This window comes from Rhipicephalus sanguineus, chromosome 1 (genome assembly GCF_013339695.2).
Source record: "Rhipicephalus sanguineus isolate Rsan-2018 chromosome 1, BIME_Rsan_1.4, whole genome shotgun sequence".
Classification (NCBI taxonomy): Eukaryota; Metazoa; Arthropoda; class Arachnida; order Ixodida; family Ixodidae; genus Rhipicephalus; species Rhipicephalus sanguineus.
In genome coordinates, this window is record NC_051176.1 from 329,602,688 (window position 1) to 329,627,474 (window position 24,787).

General features: G+C 45.0%; 1 protein-coding gene across 1 annotated transcript in view; it reads right to left on the bottom strand.

Annotated features, from left to right (window-relative positions):
• The window catches only part of LOC119379533 (WASH complex subunit 2), a gene marked incomplete at its 5' end in the record, with an annotated part of 624,148 nt that overhangs the window by 135,637 nt on the left and 463,724 nt on the right, over nt 1–24,787 (bottom strand). The window contains 2 exon segments of the mRNA XM_037648828.2: nt 1,627–1,764; nt 10,540–10,635. Coding sequence (XP_037504756.1) covers nt 1,627–1,764; nt 10,540–10,635 — 234 coding nt within the window.

Here is a 24,787-nt window from a genome sequence, read left to right on the forward strand (position 1 = left end):
CGCATTACTAGGCAACAAGGACACCACGGCTCAATAAAACATTACTTTTTTCATAAACGCATGAAAGTAAGGCAAAACAAAAAGCTCCCCAAGAACGGACATTGTAGAATTTGCCTCATGCGTTTATTTTTGTCGATGTCTGCTTATTTGCGCAGCATCGTTTTCAGCTCGTTTGCGGCGTCGCGTCGCTAGCGCGTTCGAAATGCGTTTCTTCACGCTGTAGTTTGAGCAACTCCTCCGTTGGTTTCACTGACGCTGGCATTCTTTCCGCCGACGCTCGAGTGTGCATACTGCTTTCGCGACCACCCAAGAAATTTCGCCAGAAGTACGTTTATGGCCACATGTTCACCCACATACGTCTAGTGTTTTCTCAAGTCACCTCGTCTAAGTGCGTCTCAACGTTGCAATATATAGCATGAATGCCGTCTGCTCGTGCAAGGACAATGACAGGCAAGGATGAGTGGATGTCGCGTCGCATCGTCTGCTCTAGTTACCGGCGGCGCGGCGACGCGCCGCTGCAGGTTGAAAGAATTCGCCGCGAGAGGCTCTAGCGACTGTACCAAGTGGAAAGGAGGACAACGGAAAGGGTAGGGCAGTGCTTCTGCGGCTCACGTCCCAGGCATAGTTTTTTTATAGGAGGCGTTGAATGAGGTTATACAACTTACACTGTATGCATTCCATCGCCATTTTGTTGTGGCGATGTCAATACATCTGCCATTGGTGCTTGGCTGTTGCTAATCATCAATCAGTGCTTCATCAACCTAGCCAAACAAATGCTTTCATGTTCCTATCTTGCAAGAATATGCTTAGGGATCTTCTGCAACTTTTTTTCTGTAATTTCACTTTGAAGTATTCGAGAATCATTCGATTCGATTAGCACTCAAACTTTATTACTTGAATTTGCTTCGCACCCAAAACTGTGCTATTCGCATTGCTCTAGCAAATATATATATCATTATCATTATATAGAATTTTTCATTTTTATGTTCCGCATCACATATCCACAAGCACGTCTTCTTTAATTATCTGTCAAATATAGCGCCCGTATTCTTTGATAAAGCCTTACGTTTATACAAATTAGAATGTTGATTGCAATTTTTGTTTCATTGTTTATGAAGATTTCTGTATTATTTGCTTGTAAATGACTTTTCGTGAATTGTAAACAGTTCCATTACTTTGTTGCTTCATTCCGTTATTGTTATTTCTTACTATATGTCCTGCTTTATTATTTCCTCAGTTCTCTTTTATCTTATTATTATGTAACTTCTATGTTGCCATAACATACAATTTCCTGATATTGTCAAATTACTAATAAGACGTCCCCCTGACAGCTTTGCAACTCCAGGACCTCTTTCTGTACTAATGATGAATAAAAGAATAAAGAAAGAAGCGGTGCTATAAGATGGGATGAAACAAAAGAACACTGGTTTGTGTTTTTTCATTTTGCCCCATCTTATAGCCCCGTTTCCTGCATATAATTACTGTATATGTTTCAATGGGGTCTATGTTTATTACTGTGTTCTGTCTTCTGCGCAAGTATATAGACATTCATTTGACAAAATGCATCGCCAGACAATTATGTGCGTCGCATTCATTAATCACAACCCAACATTAACATAGCCTTACCACTGTAACATCAGCATGTGATGAAGGAAACAACACTCCATCGGAAGGAGAATCTTGGCTCTCGCCATCGGATCTTGCATCTTCCTGCAACTTCCTTCGTGATGGTGGGCGTCGCTTGATGTTTACTTTTGCTCGGCCCTGCAATGATATGATCAGCCTTGTGTTGATGAAGTTCTGAGCTCTACAAATATGCAACATTCGAGGTTTGCAAATATGACCACCAAGACTCTAGGTTAGAGGTCTCAAACATGCGGCATGCCAACCTTTTGCAAGCGGCCCACGGTCCCATAGTCTTCTGCCTGCGGTCCCACAGTCTTCTTCTCATATTTTTTTATGACTTTGTGGCTAGCTCTTTGTGACACTGCACAATGATGTTGCATTATTTTCTTGCCTATCGTGGTTACTAACGCTTTGTTCGGGGAAGATACACAGACGTGACTAGTTTGAAGCATTTTTTTTTTCGCGAAGCACCTGATGTGGTCACCTTGTGTTGAAACATAACCATAGCAAAATCTCTATACTTCAGTCCAGATTTTAGTCATTGTGCAGATCAGTATATGCGATAAGGGAAAGGCCTTCTTTCAAATGCCCTTCGCGGGACTAATACCCTTGTCACACGGGTAGTCTAACCACAGTTAAGTACGACGGCCGTTAGGTCTAACGGCTGTTGTACCTTGTCACACGCCAACCCTAACCGCAGTTAATCCGCTAACGACCGTTTTCGTAAACGGAGGTAGGCAACCCCTGTTAGCGCCGTAAACTGGCAACATGGCGGCCCCCATTTCGGACGCGAGCAGCTCGGCTCCCAACGAAATATCGAGCCAAAAGTGTGCCATCTGGACCGTTGCGACGACGGAGGCGTTGATACGCATTTGGAAAGATAACTTACCGGCTTTGAGGTACAAGTTTGTGCGTGCTGCAAAAATCTCGTGTACATTTCACGAGATTGATACACGGCTGCGTTCATTCATTGAACAGGGCTTCACGCTATAGACGCGCATCAAAACACGCTGTTGACGCGTCCATAATCGAGCGTGAAGCCCTGTACAAGGCGGTGTTATAGCGGTGTTGCACGAACGCAGCCATGTATTAACTAAGGAACGCTTGGAAGCGCTGCAAACGTGTGACAGCACCTCTGTCTGGTTTACAGTAACTGTGGTTACGTCCGCTAACTGCAGTTGGGTATAACAGCGGTTAAGCTTACCCGTGTGACAAGGGTATAAGTTTCATGACTGTGACTCGGCAGCTGGTGCGAGTTTGAGACCCCTGCTCTAGGTAGTCATTATGAAACCAAAATAACTAGCCCAATTCTGCTTAAACATGGCACATTATTTGGCTTTAAAAGTGCCAATTTCATGGTTTGCTGGTTGTGCAAAGCCAGGGAGATAGTCAAACATTGGCCGATATTGACAGAAAAAAGGATGAAACAAGGCAGTGTAGTGGGATACATTTCTACAAGGATGAGCCACGTAAGAACGAGCCCTACTCTAGGCTGCCTAGTGAACAACTGACCCAAGGCTTTATTCGGCATCGTATATACAGTAACGTTGAAATAATTAACACAACAGAAAGGAACTCTATATTTTAAACACAAACGTCACACCATAGGCTCAGCTTCACTCCATCTTCACTATTCCAAACAGCTCTTCGTAGCCTCTGGTGAACTGGATGATTGTGATTGGGATGAAAGTAACTACGTACACCTTGCCTTGCTGCACGGGTCTCGCTCAAGGACAGCTTCATCTCGGTTTTCTCACCGATGACAGGTTCGAAGAACTCTCGGATCCTGGGTCGTTGCATATTGGGACATGATGTAGCCAATTACATTGCAGAACTCCATTCAGGTTCTCCCCAACATATGAACAGGGATGTTGAGCTGGTCTCAGAACCACCATACGACTATGTCACGCACCCAGACCTTCTCATCAGTCTCAAGTGAGTACCTTCTAATCAGTCTCAAGTGGGTGTTGAGTCTGAGCTGCATTCCTACAGTTGAAGTTCTGTATTGACGTGAACAGCGCGTGTAATACACAAGGACGAAGAAACGACGAGGACTAGCGCTGACTTCCAACTGAATTGTAGTTACTCGGCACCGCACAAGCTGTCCGAGTTGAGTGTCATGACCAACCCTCTAATACGGGATGAAAGCGCATGCAAAATTAACCACAAGAACAAATTCGTCGACTGCTCTAGTAGCGTTGTTTATAGCATTCCACTCTCATGCGGACAGACTTATATCGGCCAGACGGGCAGGTGCCTTAATGTACGTTTGCAAGAGCATAACCAAAAGGTACGCAGAGGGACAGAAGGTTTTCTTGCAATGCACTGTTCACAATGCGGGTGCGCTCCAGCATTTGATAACACACAGATTTTAGCTAGGCATCGCCAGGATAGCACGCGCATAATCATTGAAGCTGCTGCCATTGCTAAAGGCAATTGTATCAGCAAACCTTCAATCGCCCTCACTGAAAAAGAAATAGATTACCTAAGTTCATCCGGCCAGATAACCTAGACATACTCTGGTTGCTTCTCCTGACGTCTTTTCGCGGTTTCGTGGTTTTTGCTTAATAATTCTTCTTGGTTCTTGGTTCCCTCTCCATGCCTGCCGTCATGCGCAATTCAAATGAGCGTTGATCACGTGTGCCTACTTGTTCTCGTTTTTCTATGTTTGTGTTAATAAATTTCAGTTGGAAGTCAGCGCTAGTCCTCGTCGTTTCTTCGTCCTTGTGTATTACACGCGCTGTTCACGTCAATATGGAATACCAACTAGCCCGGTCACACACCTTGCTGAAGTTCTGTGCCTGCTTCCTCTGGTTAGCATGATCACCCAGGTTAAAAGGCCAAGACGAGGGCCAGCCTGGCTTGATCTGCTGTGGTGTCTTGGAAACACTGGTATGCAAGCGTCTGCCCATTAGAAGCTGTGCAGGGCTTACACTGTTGGCACCAGGAGGGCTAAGAAAGGATCATACGACTTGCACAGCAAGTCCTTGACAGTCCACACCATCCAGTTGTTAGGTGTCGGGTCAGGCAGGTCTCGTCATCGGTAGCCGGCCCTGCCGCCAGTCCCCTAGCCCATCTTTTGCAGAAAGGAACGTGCATCATACAAGAAAGAACAGAGGTTTATTTACATAGTTGCATGAGAGAGTAAGAGAATTTTGTATAAAAGTCTTCGCCTTATAAAGCCCCTTGTCTGCTAACACTGAGACACTCAGGAAGCGATGACAGCAGCTACAACCAATCCGGTGTCTTGCAGTCTCAGGGCTCCGCCTATGAAAAGGCATGAAGGTGCCACACAATACACATGGAGAGGAGCATGGCCGGGAACGATGTCCAATGCGGCCACAACTGCACCACCCAATGTCACCGTACGAGTCCCACACTTTGGGCAACCTTATCCCGAGAACTCCCGGCGAGGAGGAAGACACGGAAGAAAGCAGCACGAAAAGCAAGACGATGCACACAGGGAGGAAGAACAAGCTTAGTTGAAAGAAAAAACAGAGCTTGTTCTTGTCATTCCTCCCTGTGTGCATCGCCTTGCTTTTCACACTGCTTACTTCTATGGATTCATACCAACTGGCCCAGCTAACTACACTTCTGTGGAGGAAGAGTCCGAGAGGGGGGGGGGGGGGGGGGGGGTCGTAGACTTCTGAGGAGAGGGCTGCAACCGTCTTGAGCAGGTGCAAGCATTACACCTGCGATGAAGAATACCGTGGTTCGATGTGAACCTCTCCAACGATGCCACCTCACGATGCAACCACGTCGCTCGCCCGGTCACAGGTGTCACAGGTGCAAGCACCTTCCCTGGAAAATGCGGGATTCAGTGCACCCTTCCAAATGCCCATCTTTGGGGCAACTTTTTGACTCAGAGCCCCACGCACAATGGCATCCTCCACGATGAATTCTAGGACCATTTTGACTGACAGGTCCATGTGCAATGGCGTCTGCCAAGGCCACATATAACAGCTTCTCTGCCGGGGAAAGAAGATCCTGAGGTACAGTGGCCAGCAGGTACTGTGCAGAGGGATATGTACTGTAGAAGGTCTGGCACCCCGGACCTTCCTTGAACCGAGGCAGGCTGCTTCCCTGTATACGGACAGAAGACATGAGTGCCTCCAAGCTTTGGCCCATGTCAGCAAAAGGTCTCGATGAACTTGTGCCGGTCACACAACCACAAGCAGCGAACACACGGCAACTTCTCCCTAAGAAGCACCTGGCTTGTTTGTGCCAATTATCGATAATTTTTCCCCGCTTAGCTACCCTCTTTATTACTCTTTTTTTTTCACAACACCAGGAGCAGCCTTTCTTGAAAGCATGTAGAAGCCATATAACTGACACACTCGCAGTGGGTCTACCTAAAAAAAGACTGTAAACAAGAATACAACGCGTAAGCCAAACAAGGAAAGCAAAAATCAGCTAGAGGCTTCATGGGTTCGAAACAGCGCGAAAAATACGAGGACACAGAAAGAAACAGACAGGACCAGGAGCTGACTACTGGCAATGCTTTTTATTTGTGTGAACACGAATACATAGGCTTTTCACATGAGAGGCTTGAGGCTCTCATTACATCAGGGCAACAACTCAGTCGTCGGCACTAAGAATAAGCTTACGCCTGACCCTATCTTTCGGCCCAAAAATTTGTGCCGGCAAAGCTAGACGTCATGTTCCCGTGAGCAGAAGAAAGCAAACTGTCATGCTGCACCAACATCAGGAACGCCATTCACAAGTACTAGTGCCACGGCGAGCATCTACCCCGTGGATGTACCACTAACCTAGCTCCTCTACCTTTGTGGTGACTATTCTTACCAAACAAATGAGTGACTCCGGCGATAACTTTTCCTTAGTCACTTCTACCCAGAACATATACGAATAAAACAATAAAGGAACAAAAACAACTTTCACATGTCTCTGCCAAAACTCACACAAAGCATAGCTTTGCTTATTCTTTCTGTAGGCTCCCAGCTTAACTCCTACATTGCTGCCATTCACCAAGTGGGACACCCCGAGCTAATGTTTCCTTGTGTCCTCGCATGACACGTAAGTGAAACGCTACAAACTCCTTTCAAAGTTAGCTGTCATAAAACTGTTCAAGCCCTCAACTCGCTGTGAGAGGTGTTAGTATGGTTCCGATAGATTATCGCACAACGCCTATCGGCCAACAAAAAAACAACATAGAGCACTAAAGAAGTAATGAGCAAAACTAGCCACTTAACCATCAAAAGTCATGGGGATCACAAGAGAAAACTATTGCCTAACTAAAATAAACAAACAATAAAATTCCTTTCAACAAATCTTGAGTCGACATTCCCTCAAAAGCTTACAGCTGTCCTTAACAACTCTTGAGTCGCACTCGCGGTGGTCACGCCAAGAAGGCTTTTCTCGTGAAGTGGGGTGTATGACAGGCATGAAAGTTAATCACCCCGTCGTCAAACTCCACTAAATTCCTCGAAGCAGATTTGCCTTCGCCACCTCTTGTTACCCTGCGAAACTCACCGACCTTGTAATCTTGCACCGGATCCAACGCGCTGCGAAAACAACAGGGAGGTCCCGTGCCCTCTGACCACTTTTGTGCAACATACGCTTTTCTATGCCTTTATTTTTTTCCGGCTGATTTCCCCTGGGTCAGCCCAGGGGTGCAGTCTACGTGAAGCCGAGGCCAAAGGGGTGTGTTGCCTCTGCCAGGGGGCCTTAAAGCTCCAATCACCCAGCGTCGGCTCAACCACCAGGATTCCTTTTTCCCTAGACACAGCTAAGCCACGGACGGCTGGGCGTGGGAGGGGGTCGAAACTAGACCTGTGCACCGCTGCCGCCGCCGCCTGTTTTTGCTCACGCCACTCGCGCCGCCGTAAGTCCCAAGAGTGATCACGCTGCCACCGCCGCCGCGCCATAATTGCGGCGCGCCGCCATTAGTCTTTTCTTTTAACCCGAACAGGGAATCTGGACATAAAATACATGACTTCACCAGGGGAGCTCTTCTCGATGTGTCCATGTAATGAACTGTTCATTTCAGCCACCGCTGATAGGTGGGACTTCGGGGAGCAGTGTGCCCCCTGCTTCCGGTTCTTGTTCTGCAGCGTCATCTTGACGTCACGAAGCTTTCACAACTCTCGACACAAATGAGAGGGACAGAATGCGCTTCAACGCAACGAATACAGCCCCAGAGATCCACTTTTTAATGCACATCTCGGATGCCGTGCATGAACTCTGATCGCGTTAGCCATCGATTTAGGTTTAATTCGACCGCCCGCTCAACGCAACTGTGAAGGTCGGTACGCATTCCCTGCATCGTTCTCAAACATCTGGGACACATTTATATGCAAGTTCAGACTTGACAAGTTTCTGTTTCTGTACATTTTGTCCACTTTATTCTTATGCTGGGAATGTGCTGGCGGGTTCGGTGCATCGACGTGGTCCAGAGTGAGGTGGCATCACGGATCCCCGTTTCTTCGAGTAACTGAAAGTGCTCTGCCGAAATGAACTGACATCTCCTTTGAATTGATACATCGAGAATAGCTCTCTGGGAGTTGTCATATCTTTCTCTCCTCCAGAAGTCTCACAAGTATTGCCTGGCCTCAGCGCTGCCGCGTGCCTTAATGGGCGATGACCCAACTCGCTGGATATCATATTCTTGGAGTCTTGGACCTAGTACGCTGTGTATAGATAATAATATAGATAAGTAATATATATCGATGCACTAGTACACTTTTCTTCCTGTCATTCTTACTCGAGTAAGTCGATAAATAAATATAGAAGTAAAGACAATGAAAAACTTAGAATATAACCGAGCTAGTTGGTTGGTATTCATGTTAAAGAGACAGGACGTGCAAAGACGAAGACAAGAGAAAAGTAAAAAAAGTCAAGAGAGTGAACAGCTATCTGTCACATAGGCCACCCCATGCACCTGATTGATAGGTACCGCATCTTGTGTGGGAATGCGCAGATAAGTCTTTCTGTCTACTTTCTTTTCAGCTGCGGTATAATTTTTTTAGTTGTTAGCGGCGTTTCTGGTGTCTCTTGTGTCCGTGTTTGCACGTCCTATTTTTTTAAAGGGCCCGAAGACAGCCTCTGAAAATACAAAAAACAAGCACTTTATTCTCTCTTGGGGTTTCTAGCCTTTTTGATGCACTTCGTGACGCCAAAACGGTGATTCACGTGACTGGTCCGTATATTAGAAATAACAGCTCTGAATTGTCGCCCACATTGCTTTGCTATACAGTCGCCCACCCGTTTTTGCTTGTTCGCATGACTATTGAGTGTGATTAACTGATTTCGCTCCATTTTGTGCGTTTGCGACTGCGCATGCAGAGATAACACAGTGCAGCCGACAAGTACGAAATCCTCATAGGTTCAACGCTTAGTGCTGACATTGTACACGTGCTTTATGAAGAAATAAATGGTGAGGAGATATCTCCTGTATGGGTAGTGAAGGTGAGAACGAAACCAATGGAAAAGGCACCGGATTATTTGATTCTTCCAATGGACGAACTCTTTACAACAGAGACGATGCAGCTTTCCAGGAAAAAGGCGAGCCTGCTTCCACGGTTTTTGTATATTGTTTTATTGCGATAGCAATTTTATGGACACTCTGGACAGGTGTTCACCATTGCCATCACATTCCGTATAAGTCCAAATCGATAAAATCGCTCCGTGGATCGTATGTTCTACCCGAAGGTAAAAGCTCGCGAGCGCTGGCGAGGAACATGGCTAAAGCAGAAATGAAACAAGCTGGCCATCTCCATCGCACGGAGGGTGCATGCAATAATATCAACCCGTGTGCGAGGCCTGCCGTCGATTGCTTCTCAAGTATAAAGCAAATGCCCCGCCCGTCTTCCACTGGGTGAAGGAGCATGAAGGGACGCCGGGGGAGGGGGGCTGTGTGGTTCGAGCAGCAACTGTGAACCTTGACTATAAGGGCACGGTCGCAAGCGCTCACACGTGCGCTGTCTCGGCAGACATCTGCAAACAACTCGTATACCCCCCCTGCCCACACACGCGCTGTGATCTCACCGCTTTGTGCTGTGACCACTGATACGGCAAACTGCACGAAAACAGTTTCTTTCCCAGGAGCGGCCGCATTACCATACACCAGTGTTTTGTAGATTTACGTGAAATCGGATCAAAAAAGTTAGCTGCAAGCCTTCGTTCATATAACATTACATGTTGCTATTGCATTCACTTCTTCGCCCTTTTTGTGAAACAGATGTTTTCAAAATTCAAGGGACAAATTTTTCTCCTTATCAACTGTTGAGTGGACAACTAGCACTAATTTAGCTTCATTGTGTTTTGTATTGCTGCAGAGATTCACTTTTCTGAAGGCACAACCATGTTCAATGAACCGTTTGACCTACCCCGTTCTAGGAGCCATGCCAAAATTTTTTAAAAGCTTGCTCAGAATAGATATAACCAATGTATTTCAAGCCTGAGTTGGTTATTTTTATACAAAAACAGAACATGACTGACTTCGGAATAAATAACCTTTAATTACACCATAATTAGGATTAACTACTGAAAAATGCACAAATCGACGTATTACCATCTTCTCTTTCTTGGAATGAAATATCGAGTTTCTTGGAAAAAGGTTGTGCAAGTTCTACACATTTACAGATAGTCCTTCATAATTCGAGCCTGAAGGGGGTATCCGCAGCTCCTGCCACAAAGACAAAAGCAGCAGCCATTGGTATTTCTCATGAGTCAAGGTTGTGCATTCTGGCTAGTGAAGTTCAAATACTTGGTGAGGGTCAATCGCACTGTTGAAAAAAAAAAATAATGAATATCTTTGAACATCAAAATGTATGGGCCCCATCAACAATATTCAGTAATGAACAAATAAATAGACAAACCAAATTATTTAGAGCCTAGGTAATACGCGTAAATCCTCCCACAATGAAGCTCACAGAACAAGCAGTGGCCTCTCACCTTAGTTGCACTTATGAGTGTCTTGTTCTGGTCAGCAGGCTCATCGAAGCTCACTGATATCACCTTTGTGTCCCTAAGTGGTGCTTGGTGTTGTGGCTGTTTATGGGAGCAAATGAAAAAATAAAAAATGTGAGCTCTGTGAAGGTGGATGACTAGCGAAGCACATGACACAGAGGGGACACAACATTTTGAACAAAGGTACGAACTCATTTATTGTCTTGATTGGTGGTCATTAGTTGTCTTGGAGAGAAGGGATAGGATGGTTGAACCAACCTGCAGAACGGACATCCACACATTTGCGACCCCCATCGACCAGGCCAACAAAGGCCTGCCACAGGCCTTTGTTGCACTTATGCAACAGAGGCCTTTGTTGTATTTATGCAACAAAGGCCTGTTGCACAGGCACTTATGACAGCCAATTCACATTGCATTTTCTCATAGCCCGCTTGTGCTGCCACCGTACACAAAGTATGTTCATAACATGCAATTACGCTATGGCCTTACGCACTTCTTTCTATTGGGAGCACTTCTCAAATGCCAAATTGCAATCACATTCATTGAAGGTCAGCCGCTGAGCTGCAGAATTGGTAACCAGTCCAAATTGAAACCTGACTGTGCAGCATCTTCTCAGAAGCATGACAATTCTGACTTGTCCAATGGTGACACTAACCTGGTGTGGGCATTTTTCTAAGCCTGCAAAACAAACCCTTTTCAATCCATATACATATTTATTTTTCATATAGTTTTCTTTGTCATTTTTGGTTTATTATTAGTGAATAAGCGATGAATCTATACCTATGGAAAATACATTTTTCTACATTTATTGTCCCTCTAAAAAGCTAGGGCAATTTATTTTTCAAGAAAAGGTCACTCTAAGGTTTTAAATCTGTAATAAAAAAGAAAAGCAGAGCCTCCTTCCAGAGTTGTCTAAGTGACGTGTAAGCATAGAGTTTTATAGTAGGAAACTGTGGCTGAGGCCTTCCCTGGAACACTGTTGCCAGGCAGCACTGGCACAGCATCTTTCATCATCTTTCTGGCGTTCGTTGGTGTCTGGAAGAGCCTGACAGAAGGTGCGTCCCACAGCCCATGAAACGTGTGTTTGGTATGAATCGTTAATGCATTAAGCTGGGCTAGTTGGTATTGATTGTATGCTTCCATATTGCTAGCGAACACGCACAAAGGATGACATAGAAAGGAACAGGACAACCGCTAATGAAGTTTTTAGGAAGTTGCAATTTTCTTGATGTGTGCAATCTGCCATATTGGTTTTGCCTGTTTTAGAGAGTGTTTTTATTTGACCCCGACAAAACATTTCAACAAAGCCTTTACGATTAAACCTTGATATAACGAAGTTGGTAAAATCGGCAATTTACTGTTGTATTGAAACTTAGTTAAATTGAAATTCAACCTTTTAAGCAAGGATAGTTGCCAGAGGCTTCTTTTCATGTACGGGAAGTGCCGGAAGAGTGTTTTAATAATGCAGCAGTACAAAAAGCTAACTTCAATAACGCGAAAAAAGAAATAAATTTTCTTGAACCGGTGACTGTGGCTTGACGATATGCCGGCAAAGAAATACCCTTCGTGGTGGCCAAACATCACACATGAACCCGAAAGAAATGCACGTCTAATGCACTGTGTTAATATAAGATAAGCATTTGGAAAAAACCGCATGCACCTCAACCACATGACCACTGGCCTAAGCAGAAGTCTCAATTTATCGCCTCGTTCATCCACTAGGGCAGCACTGAAACTTCGTTATAATTGAAATCACAGATAATGCACTTCATTATATTGAGGTTTACAAATTACATGGTGCTCTATGGACATGAAGACGTGAAAAATGAAATACTTCATTAGCGAGGACAGACTTTTGGGCTAGTTGGTTCGTTACGTTCATTGAAGCCATAGCACTGATAAGACAGGGACCACAGAAAGAGGACAGGACTTTTTGTAAAATGAAAGCGATACTTTCATTTCACAGAAATTTGTTATATCGAGGTTTACCTGTATAAGACGTGTTCTCCCTTTAAATTTGTTTTGTGCCACTGGCACAAAACGTTCAGATGGTTCAAGTATATTCTCATTTTGCAAGCATGGGTGTGGCCCAGTGGGGACCTTTGAAGTGTGGGGTCCTAGGTGGCGCCCAGCACTGCCAAAAAATTTTGTAAGGAGAACAGCTCACAAGGATGTAGGAAAAATGCCAGAACTGACTGACGACTGAATTCTTTATTATAAAAGAAAGCAGCTCCAACATGCAGCTCACACCACTGTTCTTTCTGCAGGTTTTCGCTATTGCTTATCCACGCGATCTGGGAGTGGCTTATATAACTGCGCAGTACCTTAACTGCGTGGGATTTAGAGCTGGCATGCTTGCCGACGTGCAGCTCACACCACAGTTGTTTCTGTAGGTGAGTGCTGTTCATGTAATTAAAATTTCTAAAGCAGTTGTAGCGTTGTCGGCTCTTCCCACAAGTGTTGCATGTACAGTGCGAATGTGCACTAGACTAGGGATGGGCGAATATTCGGGCGTTTCGAATATTCGAACGAATATTACAGTATTCAAATTCGCTTCGATACGAATTTAGAATATCTGAAATTTCGAAGTATTCGAAATGAACGAATATATGCATACATTTGACCGCACGTAACCCCCTGTAAAGATGGTTTCACTGCAGCGCCTGGTTGCTGTCCCGTGAAACAACCCATCCAGGGGAAATCAGCACTGCCGCGAAGCCACACTTCAAGGTTAAATGTACATATTTTTTTGAAGTTTAAAAGCATGTTATATGGGCTTATATGCGCTAAGTATAGTAATTTTTAAATTGCAACATATTGCACCACTTATATCTTGCACCCTACTGCTATTCAAATCTTGATACTATTCAAGGCTGCTTCCACTTCATTTCAAACCAAAGAAGTGACATTCACTCATACCTAATTCCAATCCTTAAAAATATTGTGTAAGGGTCATGACAAAAATGCTCATTTTTCTCAATATGCGGTAAATACTATTCGAACTATTCGATTCGAAATTATTCGACCAAATCACTATTCGCTTCGGATTCGCTTCGGACCTCAAATTCACTATTCGCCCATCCCTACACTAGACCACGGCCACCTGGATCGGGGCGCGCGGCGGTGTTGCTCCGGCCGTCCCATTCGGACGGAGGAGGCGTAATTGCAGAAAGGGGCGTGACCACTCCTTTCGCCGCACCGCGGCGCGCGCCTACTACCCCTCCATTCCTTTGCGCTCTATGCGGGAAGGTTTGCGGCGCATAGCGGCGCCTTGAAGATATCGCTGTAGAGTAACCGTGGGTTAGCATAGCACTTCCGCCACGTTCACAAAAAGCACATAAAAGAATGGATGGCGGCTATCGCTATATTCTTTATTTTTTTTGTGTGTGTGCGCCAGTCCTTGTCGTGATGATGGTCGACCGAAGCGAAAACACCCGTGAGTCACTTTTTAAGAAAATTGTTTTGGTGTTCTTAAGTGCAGCATATCAGTAAGAAGTATACATGCGAAGGAAAGCACGAGATTTATTAAAAACTCCTTTTTTTTCTGAGTGCTTCCAGAATAGGGTAAACGATCCGAAGGTTGGTTCCGCTGCTTAAAGGAGGTTGGCGTATTTCCCTTGGGATGCTGCGGCCTTGAGTGCGCGAGCTTTACCTGCTGGAAGGAATGCCACTTTGGCGTCGAGGCAACGTAATATTCCTTGGTGTTGACTTACAGTAAGGCACGCAGCAGTACGGCACGTTTCTGAAGAACACGGTAAATTACACACGGAATCCCAACGCAGACTAAAAAACAAATTACTTGCCTGAAATCAACGTGGTATGACAATGTGAAAATGCATATGAAAACATATATGCTAGACGCAGAAAGCCTTATCAGCAGCCGCTCAGCCAACGAACCGGTAGATTAGTTCGAATCTTAAAGGGCAAACCGCATGCACGCAATAATGGAGGTGGAAATTGGGGGACCCTTAAGCTTCGCCTTTAAGAGTTAAATGCGACAGCGATATCTGCGCGCATACACAGACGCACACGAACGTACACACACACACCGCCGCCGACACCGGAATTACTGCGAAACGGGTTCTTCCATGCTGTCGCGCTAAAACGACAGGCGATACCAAAACGAAAGTGGCCATTGCGCGACCGACCCTTAGCTAATTCGCAGGCGACAAGCGCGCGCTCATCGCTTTCGCGTTCAAATTCGCCTACATGCGGCCTGCGCTTAAATAAGAACGTCTCATTCACATCACTGTCGTATCGTGGGAACTTCACAATGCAAAAAGACGTGCCCACCAAAATGTTGCCTACCATCGGCAAGGTGAAAACGTCTACAGCATTATCATTACCGCAATTTAGTTTTCCAGCAACGACCGCAGAAGATAGCTATGCAGTGCAGACGACGACGAAATGTATTTCCTTTAGAAAGAAGCATGGCGCGCTCCGGTCCAGGCGGCCGTGGGAGAAACGAGCGCCAAAATAAAGAATGAGAAGCACGGCAAATCACGTACTCGGCACAATACATGTGTCATATGGCACTTATGTAGCGGCCGTGGTCATGGGATATGAACGCACCGCGCCATACGAAGTCGCCTAAGCACGCTGCTTGGCTCTATCTCGACGGTAATATGCTACAGAGAACAACACACACTGTGTAAAGCCCGATTAACAATACATAACAGCGTACCTTGATTCCAGTCACCACGTGCACAATGTCCAGTGTGCATTTTTGCAAACACATCTGCGGCTGTCTACGGCGCGGCGAGCGCGGCATCATCCGCAAGGGGGTTAGGGTGCCTCGATGCGCGCGCACGCGGTCATTGAGGCACCCTACAAGGGGGTAGGAGAAGAGCGCCGCGTTGCGGCGCGCGGCTGAACTACCTCAATTACATTTTTTCAAAGGGGCGCGCGCCGAATGGGACGGCCGGAGCAACACCGCCGCGCGCCCCGATCCAGGTGGCCGTGACTAGACGCATAGGTCGGCAAACTCACTCATGAGTCGACTCACTCAGACTCAGATCGGGCCGTGAGTCTGAGTGAGTATTATTTTGGCGAGTTTGAGTCTGAGTGAGTCCAGGTGACGAAAATTTCAGTGAGTCTGAGTCCGAGTGAGCTCAGTTGAGGAAAATATTGGTGTGTCTGAGTCCGAGTGAGCTTTAGGCGCAAAATATATTTCTTGAGTGAGTCCGAGTGAGCTCCACCTTTTATTGCCGACTTATGGTCCTATCTAGTAATTTTCAGCATTACTATCAGCCTCCTATCTGCTTACGTTTATACTGAAGTCAATTCACACGTATCTCAGCACACTATAGTCGGGTACAACTTTAGAAGGCAGCGGCATTTCCTCCTCAAAGGCGGATGAACACAAGCCTGCATCAATGGGTGCGCACTCGGGACTGACGTCATGAGCGGGACGGCCGGGGGCTCCACCTTCAGAGAACATCAGCGTGTGCATGAGCAGGACTATTTCTTTAGTCGCGGAGGCGATTGGTTGCCGCGCTTCGGTCGTCTGGGTGGGGCCTCTCCTGCCTTCTTAAGTTGTATCTGACTATAGCAATGAGCGCCACCTCAATATTTATTGATCAGAGGCGTGAGTTAGGGGAAGGGGTGCCAAGACTTCCCCCTGCAAACTCTTTCATTGGAAGTTCTTGATGAAAATATCACACGTGAGTCGCGTATTTCATAAAAATGCCCTTACTGGGCTGATATATGATGATGATGATATATGATATATGATGATAACTTGTATTTGAAGGTACATGATCAAAAGGTGTATCGTAGAGCACCGATTATGTCAGATATTGGCATTAAAAAGGATTGACACTATGATCGAAAAAGCTAATTTTATGCCAATGGACTCATGAGTTGACTCACTCAGGCTCCCTCAGATTCAGGTGAAGCTGTGAGTCTGTGTCTGAAAACGAAGGCATATGGTGTAAAAATATAAAAAACAACAAAAAATCAGTGCATTTTAAGCCTTTGTGGTCCAAACTACCTTCCGTCCATTCTGGTATGAAGCTAAACGACTCAATGCTCGAGTAAAAAAAGTTTACTTACTCATTTATAAATGGTGTATAATGTATAGCGAAACGCACGCGTGAATCAACCGCAAAAGTACTTGTCCAGGTGTGCCTGACCACGGACCGCTGCAAACCGTGTTGCGTTGTCGGGCCCGACAACGGACCACAAAGGGTTAAAAGGGTACAGGAACTAACACGCAAGTACGAAAAAACTATAGAAAAATGCAAAAGAACGTTATTTTAAACGACTAAATAATAAAATGAAAATAAGCCCCGAACCTTTCTGGCAATATTTGAAGGCATGTGGGTCTGATCCTGTTAGGACAAATGAAATTATTTACAATGTACGCACTCTTTCTGATGATGCAGAAAAAATAAACGCACTTAAACAGATACTTCCATCACTCTTTATTTTCTGAATTTCCATGAATCCCACAATCAATAAACAGCAGCGCTCCTCTTACGCAACCAATTGAACTTAGTGTTAGTGGCATTGAATCTCCGCTAAAGAACCTAGATGAAAGTAAGGCTACTGGTCCTGATGGCACTATTTCCCCAGGAATTTTAAAACAGTGTGCTCACCCAGTTTCGTTTGGCCTTCACCGTATTTACTCGCGTAATGAACGCACTCGCATAATAAATGCACCCCCAACTTTAGTTGTCAATATTTGGATTTTTTTTTCTCCCGTGTAATAAACGCACCCCTTACTTTCATCTGCTGCAGTCCCGCGAACCTACGCATGGCGCCTCCTCGCCTGTTGATTCTGCCTGTCTTGCATTTTGCCGTGAACGATGGGCTGAAATGCGAGCTACACGTATGGCCGGTTTCAAGGTGCTGGCTGTGGAGTACGCTCTTGAGCACGGGAATCGTGCTGCTGGTAGGCATTTCGGATTTGATGCGTAGTCCGTGTGCGTTACCGGCAGAAGCAGCACGACAAGCTGTGCACTACAAATAAGGCATGGCGTGCCTTTAGGGGACCGAAGGCCAGAAAGTTTCCTGCTGTGGAAGAAGAGGTCTTAGAATATGTCCGGGACCTGCGGAAGGAAGGCTGTGTCGTTTCGCACGAAATGATCAGGATGCACGCGCGAGCCACAAGCAGGAAGCATGGCCTCGTGACCCCAGCTTTCAAAGCGAGTAATGGGAGGACAACACACTTCATGCAGCACAACGGACTGTGCTTGAGGAGGCGCACATCACCTTGTCAGCGACTGTCTCGTTGCTATGAAGAAAAGGTAGTGGACTTTCACAGGTTTGTGATACGCTTGCGGTGGGACCGAGAATTTCTTCTCTCACACCATCTCGTGAGAGAGCGACTCCATTGAATCTTTACCGAAAACGGATTCACACCAACTGACGTTAGTTTAATAGAATGCGATGTTAGTTTATTGTGCTTATGCTGTTCACCCAAGAATTCCTTCCCCACCTATTCCCAAACTGCGGCCGAGAGCCTTCTTTCTAAAAAAGACAGGGCGTGCAAACACGGACACAAGAAAGAAGTCAAGACACCACAAACGCCGACTAACAACTGAATAGATGCACAATGGCCGAAAAGAAAGAAGGCACGAAAACTTATCTGCGCATGCTAGGGATGTGCGAATATTCGAAATTTCGAATATTTTTCGAATAGTGTATGCTATTCGATTCGATTCGCACTGAAATTTTACTATTCGAACTTCCCAAAGACAAATGCAGTCAAAGTCCGGTTGAAAGTGACCCCTTCAGGTTTTCAATATGCTTCACCTCATTACACTCTCGTATGGCGGCAAAGCTGCCTTTCAAGCTCCGTTACGGTCGAACTTAGCCAAGAGACAAAGTCCGGTTGGAAGTGGTCCCTAGATTTTCAATATGCTTCACCTCATCACACCTCCGTATTGCGGCAAAGCTGCCTTTCAAGCTCCGTTACGGTCGAACTTAGGCAAGAGACAGTCATACTTGAATGAGTTGAGCGCATACGAGGACACGGACAGAAGGAAGAGACGTACACACACTGGCGCTACTAACAACAATGGTTTATTTCAGTCTCCTGCCGATTCATATACCAGTTTTGCGCACGACAGTCACGTGAACACTCTTTCATAAAAAACAACAATTTGATAACAACCAGGGAATTCACCTCACGAGAAGATAAACAGGGTGCAAGAGACAGTCAACGTCCGATTGGAAGTGGTCCCTAGAGTTTCAATATGCTTCACCTCCTCACACCCCCGTATTGCGGCAAAGCTGCCTTTCAAGGTCCGTTACGGTCGAACTTAGCCAAGAGACAACGTCCGTTTGGAAGAGGTCCCTAGATTTTTCAATATGCTTCACCTCATCACACCCCCGTATTGCGGCAAAGCTGCCTTTCAAGCTCCGCTACGGTCGCAAATGTATTAACTCAAGAAAACGCTGGTTCCAATATGGAGATGAAAGATGTGGCAGAGTTGGGGGCTCAATTAATACTGTTTTGGACCTGAAATTTGGGCAGGAAGTCCGAAAAATTGGATGCCGAAGCTTTTTAGCATCCAAAATTTCAGATGTTCTTATATATCGACATCTACGAGGCAGATTTGGAACTCCAGACTTGAAGGGAGCACACCCTTGTCCGCCACATCAGTTGGCCTTCCACAGCTGTTGAAAGAGGAGGAGAGGCTGAGGAAATGGCATCTCTGCCTATCACGTGTAAAGTGTTGTCGGCAACACTGTGGTTGCACCAAATCATGAACATAAATACAATTCGGCCTCTACATTGCCTCATTCTTGATAAGAAAGACAACTATGAAATATGACCCCATCAGTGCTTCATCAACCTCGCAAAAAGGAACACTTTCATGTTGTTATCTCACAAGAACATACTTAGAAATTCTCTGCAACTTTTTCTGTAATTTCACTTCGAATTATTCGAAAAATGTTTGAGAAATATTCGAAAATTATTCGAAATTATTCGATTCGATTCGCACTCAATCTTTATTATTCGAATTCGCTTCGCACCCAAAATTTTACTATTCGCACAGCTCTAGCGCATGCCCATGCAATAGGCGAACCTATCCATCCGGCACGCGTGGGGGCCTATGCGAAAGATAACTGTTAAGGCATTTGATTTCATCTTTATGCAAGTCAATCGACGGTTGGCTCACGCATGCGCTACCACTATTCTCGATATGCCATGCCTCAATCATCAGACGCGTTTCTTCATTCCTATGCCAGTACCGATCTTCGCATTTATTGAATTTTGGCGTGCACTTACAATCTCGACAATGTAACGATTGATTAGAAGGTGAGCCTCCGGTTAGTGATCTTTTATGTTCTAATAATCTCTGGTTAATGCAGCGGCCCGTCTGTCCTACATAGAAGCAGCCGCAGCTGAATGGGACCTTATACACCACAATTGTACGGCAATCAGTGAATTTGTTTGTGTGTTTTATGAAACAAATATCAGTTCGCTTCTTGTCTTTTACTCGCTCATTCTTCCTCTGCACAGCGGCACATACCTTACCTAGCTTATTGGCAGCCGTGAAAACAACATTAACGCCATATCTACTTCCTACTTTCTTTAGCCTGTGAGATACCGTATTTACTCGAATCTAACGCGCACCTTTTTTTTGGTAAAACGAGTCCAAAAATCGCATGCGCGTTAGAATCGAGTATCGAAAAAAAAACAAAAAAAAAACGCGGTTATCGTATTGCCATCGGCATTTCAAAATGGCCGCCTCCTACGCGCCTTGGCCATTTCTGCATGCATTTCTGCCATTATTGTTTCACTTCGTACGTGTGCTGAGGAGATTGTCATCCTGTTCTGTGTTCGCATCGACGGCATGGAAGTGCCGATTCCAAATACTCGACGAGTGCACCACGATACAGCATTTAAAAGAATAGTTATTACATGTGCAGAGACGGACGGAAATCGGGCCCCATCGCGGTCATTCGGAGTTCTTGAAACGTGCGTGCGAGACTGGCGCAAACAGAAGCAAAAGATTTTTTACAGCAAAGCTTCACGAAAAGGTTTCAGTGGACCAAAGCAGGGCCGGTTTCCCGAAATCGAAGAGCGTTGACGGCGACAAGGAGTTGTCCGACAGCGACGAGGACTGATCCATTACCTGACTCGTATCGCTGCCGTAGTGGTGACAGTTTTAGCGGCAATGCCCGCCTTTTGACTGTGTTTTACTTTTTTGAAACTTTAGTTCTTTAAAACCCAAATACTTGTTCTTCTGAATGGGAACGTTTGACTCCTACGGACTTTTTTTGTTCTTTTCTCTCACGAAAAATGGGTGCGCGTTACAATCGATGTATTACTCCTTTTTTTTTTGTGGTTGCAGAAAACGGGTGCGCGTTACAATCGAGGGCGCGGTAGAATCGAGTAAATACGTACGCAATGAATGTACGGTATACCTACGACACGTTTCTTCCTATCGCTTTCCGCAACCATGCTCGGACTTAACATAATGGATTTCTTTAAACGCTCAGCGACAGTGGCCAGGACTTGTTAAAATGTGTTAATGAATGTATTAATGAACAAGGGCACGAGACGGTTTTCACCAATAAATGTGGTGTTTCTACCGGGGCTTTTCCAGAAATTCTTTCCATGTATTTAAAGTCGACGCTGGTACAGTGATGGAAGTGCTGCTCCAATTGCTCCAAACTGCTCCAAAGGAAAAATGCTGCTCCATGCTGCTCCAAACTGTAATTTTTGTTAGTAACTGCTCCGGACCTGCTCCAAAATGGCGCTGGTAAACTGAAGACAATGAACTTTAAGCACATGATCATCCAGCGAGCCTAAACGAAACAAAAAACAAGCTGTCCACTATCATTCTGCACTAGCAGACAACTTTTCTTGGCAATCAAGAGAAGGCTGCAGAGCCAAACTACGCGTGTGCTACCACTGAAGAATATAGTCCCACAATTGCGGCCGTGTTTTCTGCTTGAGAATTAAAAACAACAACATTACTCTGTTTTCTACAAGACACTCTTTGAAACGCAGCACGCACCAAGGAGATATAAAATTAATATTTTTTTTTTACTTTACGCAGTGTCTTTTCATGTTTTTGCACGTGTGAAAACGTTCAAAATAGCGTCTTCAAAATGTCGTTCAAAATAGCGTCACAGTCAAAATAGCGTCACAGTCAAAATAGCGTCTTCGTCTTCAGGTGAGCACTTGTCACCCTCTAGCTTTTCCAATGACTCACCAAAGGAGCTTGTGACGAATTTCACTAACAAATGGCTGTCTAAGCAGACGAAGCAAATAGTATGCAATGTTATTATTTGACCATTGCCGATCGAATAATCGAACAGCCATCACAGGAGATACGGATGGTTCACAAACTGAAACAAAATTCGAAACGCGTGCCAAATCAGACTACGTCGCGGAGCAGTACATGTGCAGTAGCTCCGCCCCCGTAGCCTTTCCTTCATTGCCAAGAAAAGTCCGCGAGTATAGTATGTATAGTATGCTAGTATGGAGTTTCTATACTAGCTCCATACTAGCACATCGACAATGCCACAAGTAGTGGCATTGTCATATTAATCACTTTGTCAGCTCCAGCCTCATTTTTGCCACAAGAAATGGCAAGGCTGTTTTTTCAGCCTATCTGCACTTAGTTTCTTTTTTTTTTTATGTTTTAAATGCAGGCTATTTTGGTCAAATATGAAAATAACAGATTGCTTTGCTCTATTACCGATTATTAAACTGCTGTACGTGATTGTGGTTTCTTTTATGATTTGGGGCTTAGCTTTATCGGTTTTATATCATTTCTGCCACAAGTACCCAAAAATTTAAGCATATAGCTCATCTTACTTAGTGTTCAGTGGCCACCCATCTGTTTAATTATTTGTTTGTTGCAATTTGCAGTGATAACTGTATGTGCAATATGTTTAATAATAAGTATTAATGCTTATGAGATGCTTAAATAATGCTTTAACGGGAGTCATTTGGAATATTTTGCCATCTGCTCCAAAAATGCAAATAGCTGCTCCAGACTAGCAATTTTTCTGCTCCAGAATGTGCTCCAAAAAGCAAAATGTCACTTCCATCACTGCTGGTAGGTTGGAAGGAAGGCATTTATGTGCAGAAATCAGGGATATGTATTGGCTCTAAGGTTCATCCGGTTCTTAGTGATTTATACCTTAGCAAGATTTACAAACTTTTGGAAGGTGCCTTAGGTAATTCTGTAATTAACGTTTTTTGTTATGTGGACGATTACTTGATTTTTTGTAGTGGTGAGGGCTTTGAAAATGTGGTAACCTCAGTGAGTGAAAAATTTCAATTAAATGAAGGAGGGCTGAACTTTACTAAAGAGTTGCCTAAGAATAATGGAATACAATTTCTAGACATTTCCTTAATGTTTCAGAAGAACCACGTGTGCTGGCAGTATGCTGCTAGATCTTCAAAACCGCTATTAAACTTTTCGTCGAAGCACTCGAAGGTTGTAAAAAATGGTATCACCATGTCTTGCCTTAAGTCTGCCCTCACCAAGTCGTGTGAGCACAAAATGAGTGATAGCTTGAACGCACGGCTTACGCGTCTTTTAGATGTAGGTTATCCCCATGATGTAGTGGCCACTGTCGCTGAGCGTTTAAGGAAATCCATTATGTTAAGTCCGAGCATGGTTGCAGAAAGCGATAGGAAGAAATGTGTGGTGTTTGTGGTGTCCCGACTCAGCGCTTGTCCCGTCCTCTTCTCTTGTGTACCTTGTCAATTTCGTGCGCTGCGCAAAAGATGGATAAGTTCCAACTCGCCCGCCTATCAATCCTTCTTTCTTGTGTCCGTGTTTGCACGCCCTGTCTTTTTTAGAATGAATACTTATTAACTAGCTCAGCTCTCTGTTATTCTGAGCCTTCCTCTTCTGCGAAATAAAGGTTCAATTCATTCATTCTCGCAAGTCGGGAACATGGACCAGACGCCCATCAATTTCGACATGCCAATGAGTAGGACGGTCAATGAGAGAGGAGCACGCAGTGTGCTTGTTAAAACGACAGGCGCCGAGAACCAGCGTTTCACGGTAATGCTGGCTATCATGGAATATGGCAGGAAGTTGTCACCGTATGTTATCTTCAAATGAAAAACCGTGCCGAAGGTCAACTTCCCAGCCGGCATACGCCTTGCTTCTAACCTCTCTCCTTGTACTCGACAGTTTTCGCAGCCACCTGGGAGAGAACGTACGCCGCGAACTGAAGGAGCTGCGCACCAAGATCGCATCATTCCAGGTGGATTCACTTCGGTGCTGCAGCCCCTTGATGTTTGTGTGGACAAGCCGTTCAAAGACAGTGTGCGCCAGTTGTATACGGACTGGATGGCCCATGGAGGGCACACCCTGACGCCAACCAGAAAGATTAAAAGGCCGTCCGTCGAGCTGGTGTGCTCCTGGATCTTGGACGCATGGCACTCACTGCCAGCTGATTTGATCGCAAAGACTTTTAAGAAGACGAATTGCAAATGCGCTGGATGGCAGCGAGGACGACCAGGTGTGGGAGCAAGATAACGAAGTGGCTAGCAACCTGGACGATGGGTCTAGCTATTCTGACGAAGAGTGAAGGGCAATAAAAAAACTGTTTCCAAATAGTGTACGCGTATGTTTACTGAAAAAGGTAAGCTACACAACTTTTTTTTATTGAATTTTTGCTCATCTCGGAAAAAGTTTTCGTAACATTTACCCCACATGATAAACGCACCCCCCAACTTTGCTTCAGTTTTTCGGAAAGAAAAGTGCATTCATTACACGAGTATATATGGTAATTAATTTTTGACAAATCATTAACCACTGGTCAGTTGCCACAAGACTGGAAAGTAGCAATTATAGTCCCAATTCTTAAAGGCGCTTTTAAAAAAAGAAGTTACTAATTATCGACCCATCTCGCTGACATTGATTTCCTGTAAGGTCATACGGCACATAATATACAAGGCTATCATGAAGCATCTAATGGACAACGCATTGCCAACTAATAATCAACGCGGCTTTACAAGGAATTTTCCTGTACAACACAACAAATTGAAGAAGAATGGCTATTTGGGCTAGTTGGTTAAAGTGCATATTGAAAGGGTTTGCAGCGCAAGCATGATAGTGCTGAAGGAAAGGCGTAAAAGCGAGGAACGGAAAGCAAAGAGGGACGACACAGCGCTCGTGTCGTCCCTCTTTGCTTTCCGTTCCTCGCTTTTACGCCTTTCCTTCAGCACTACCTTGCTTGCGCTGCAAACCCTTTCAATATGCACAACGAATTGAGTTTTATAATGACTTAGCATCTACAA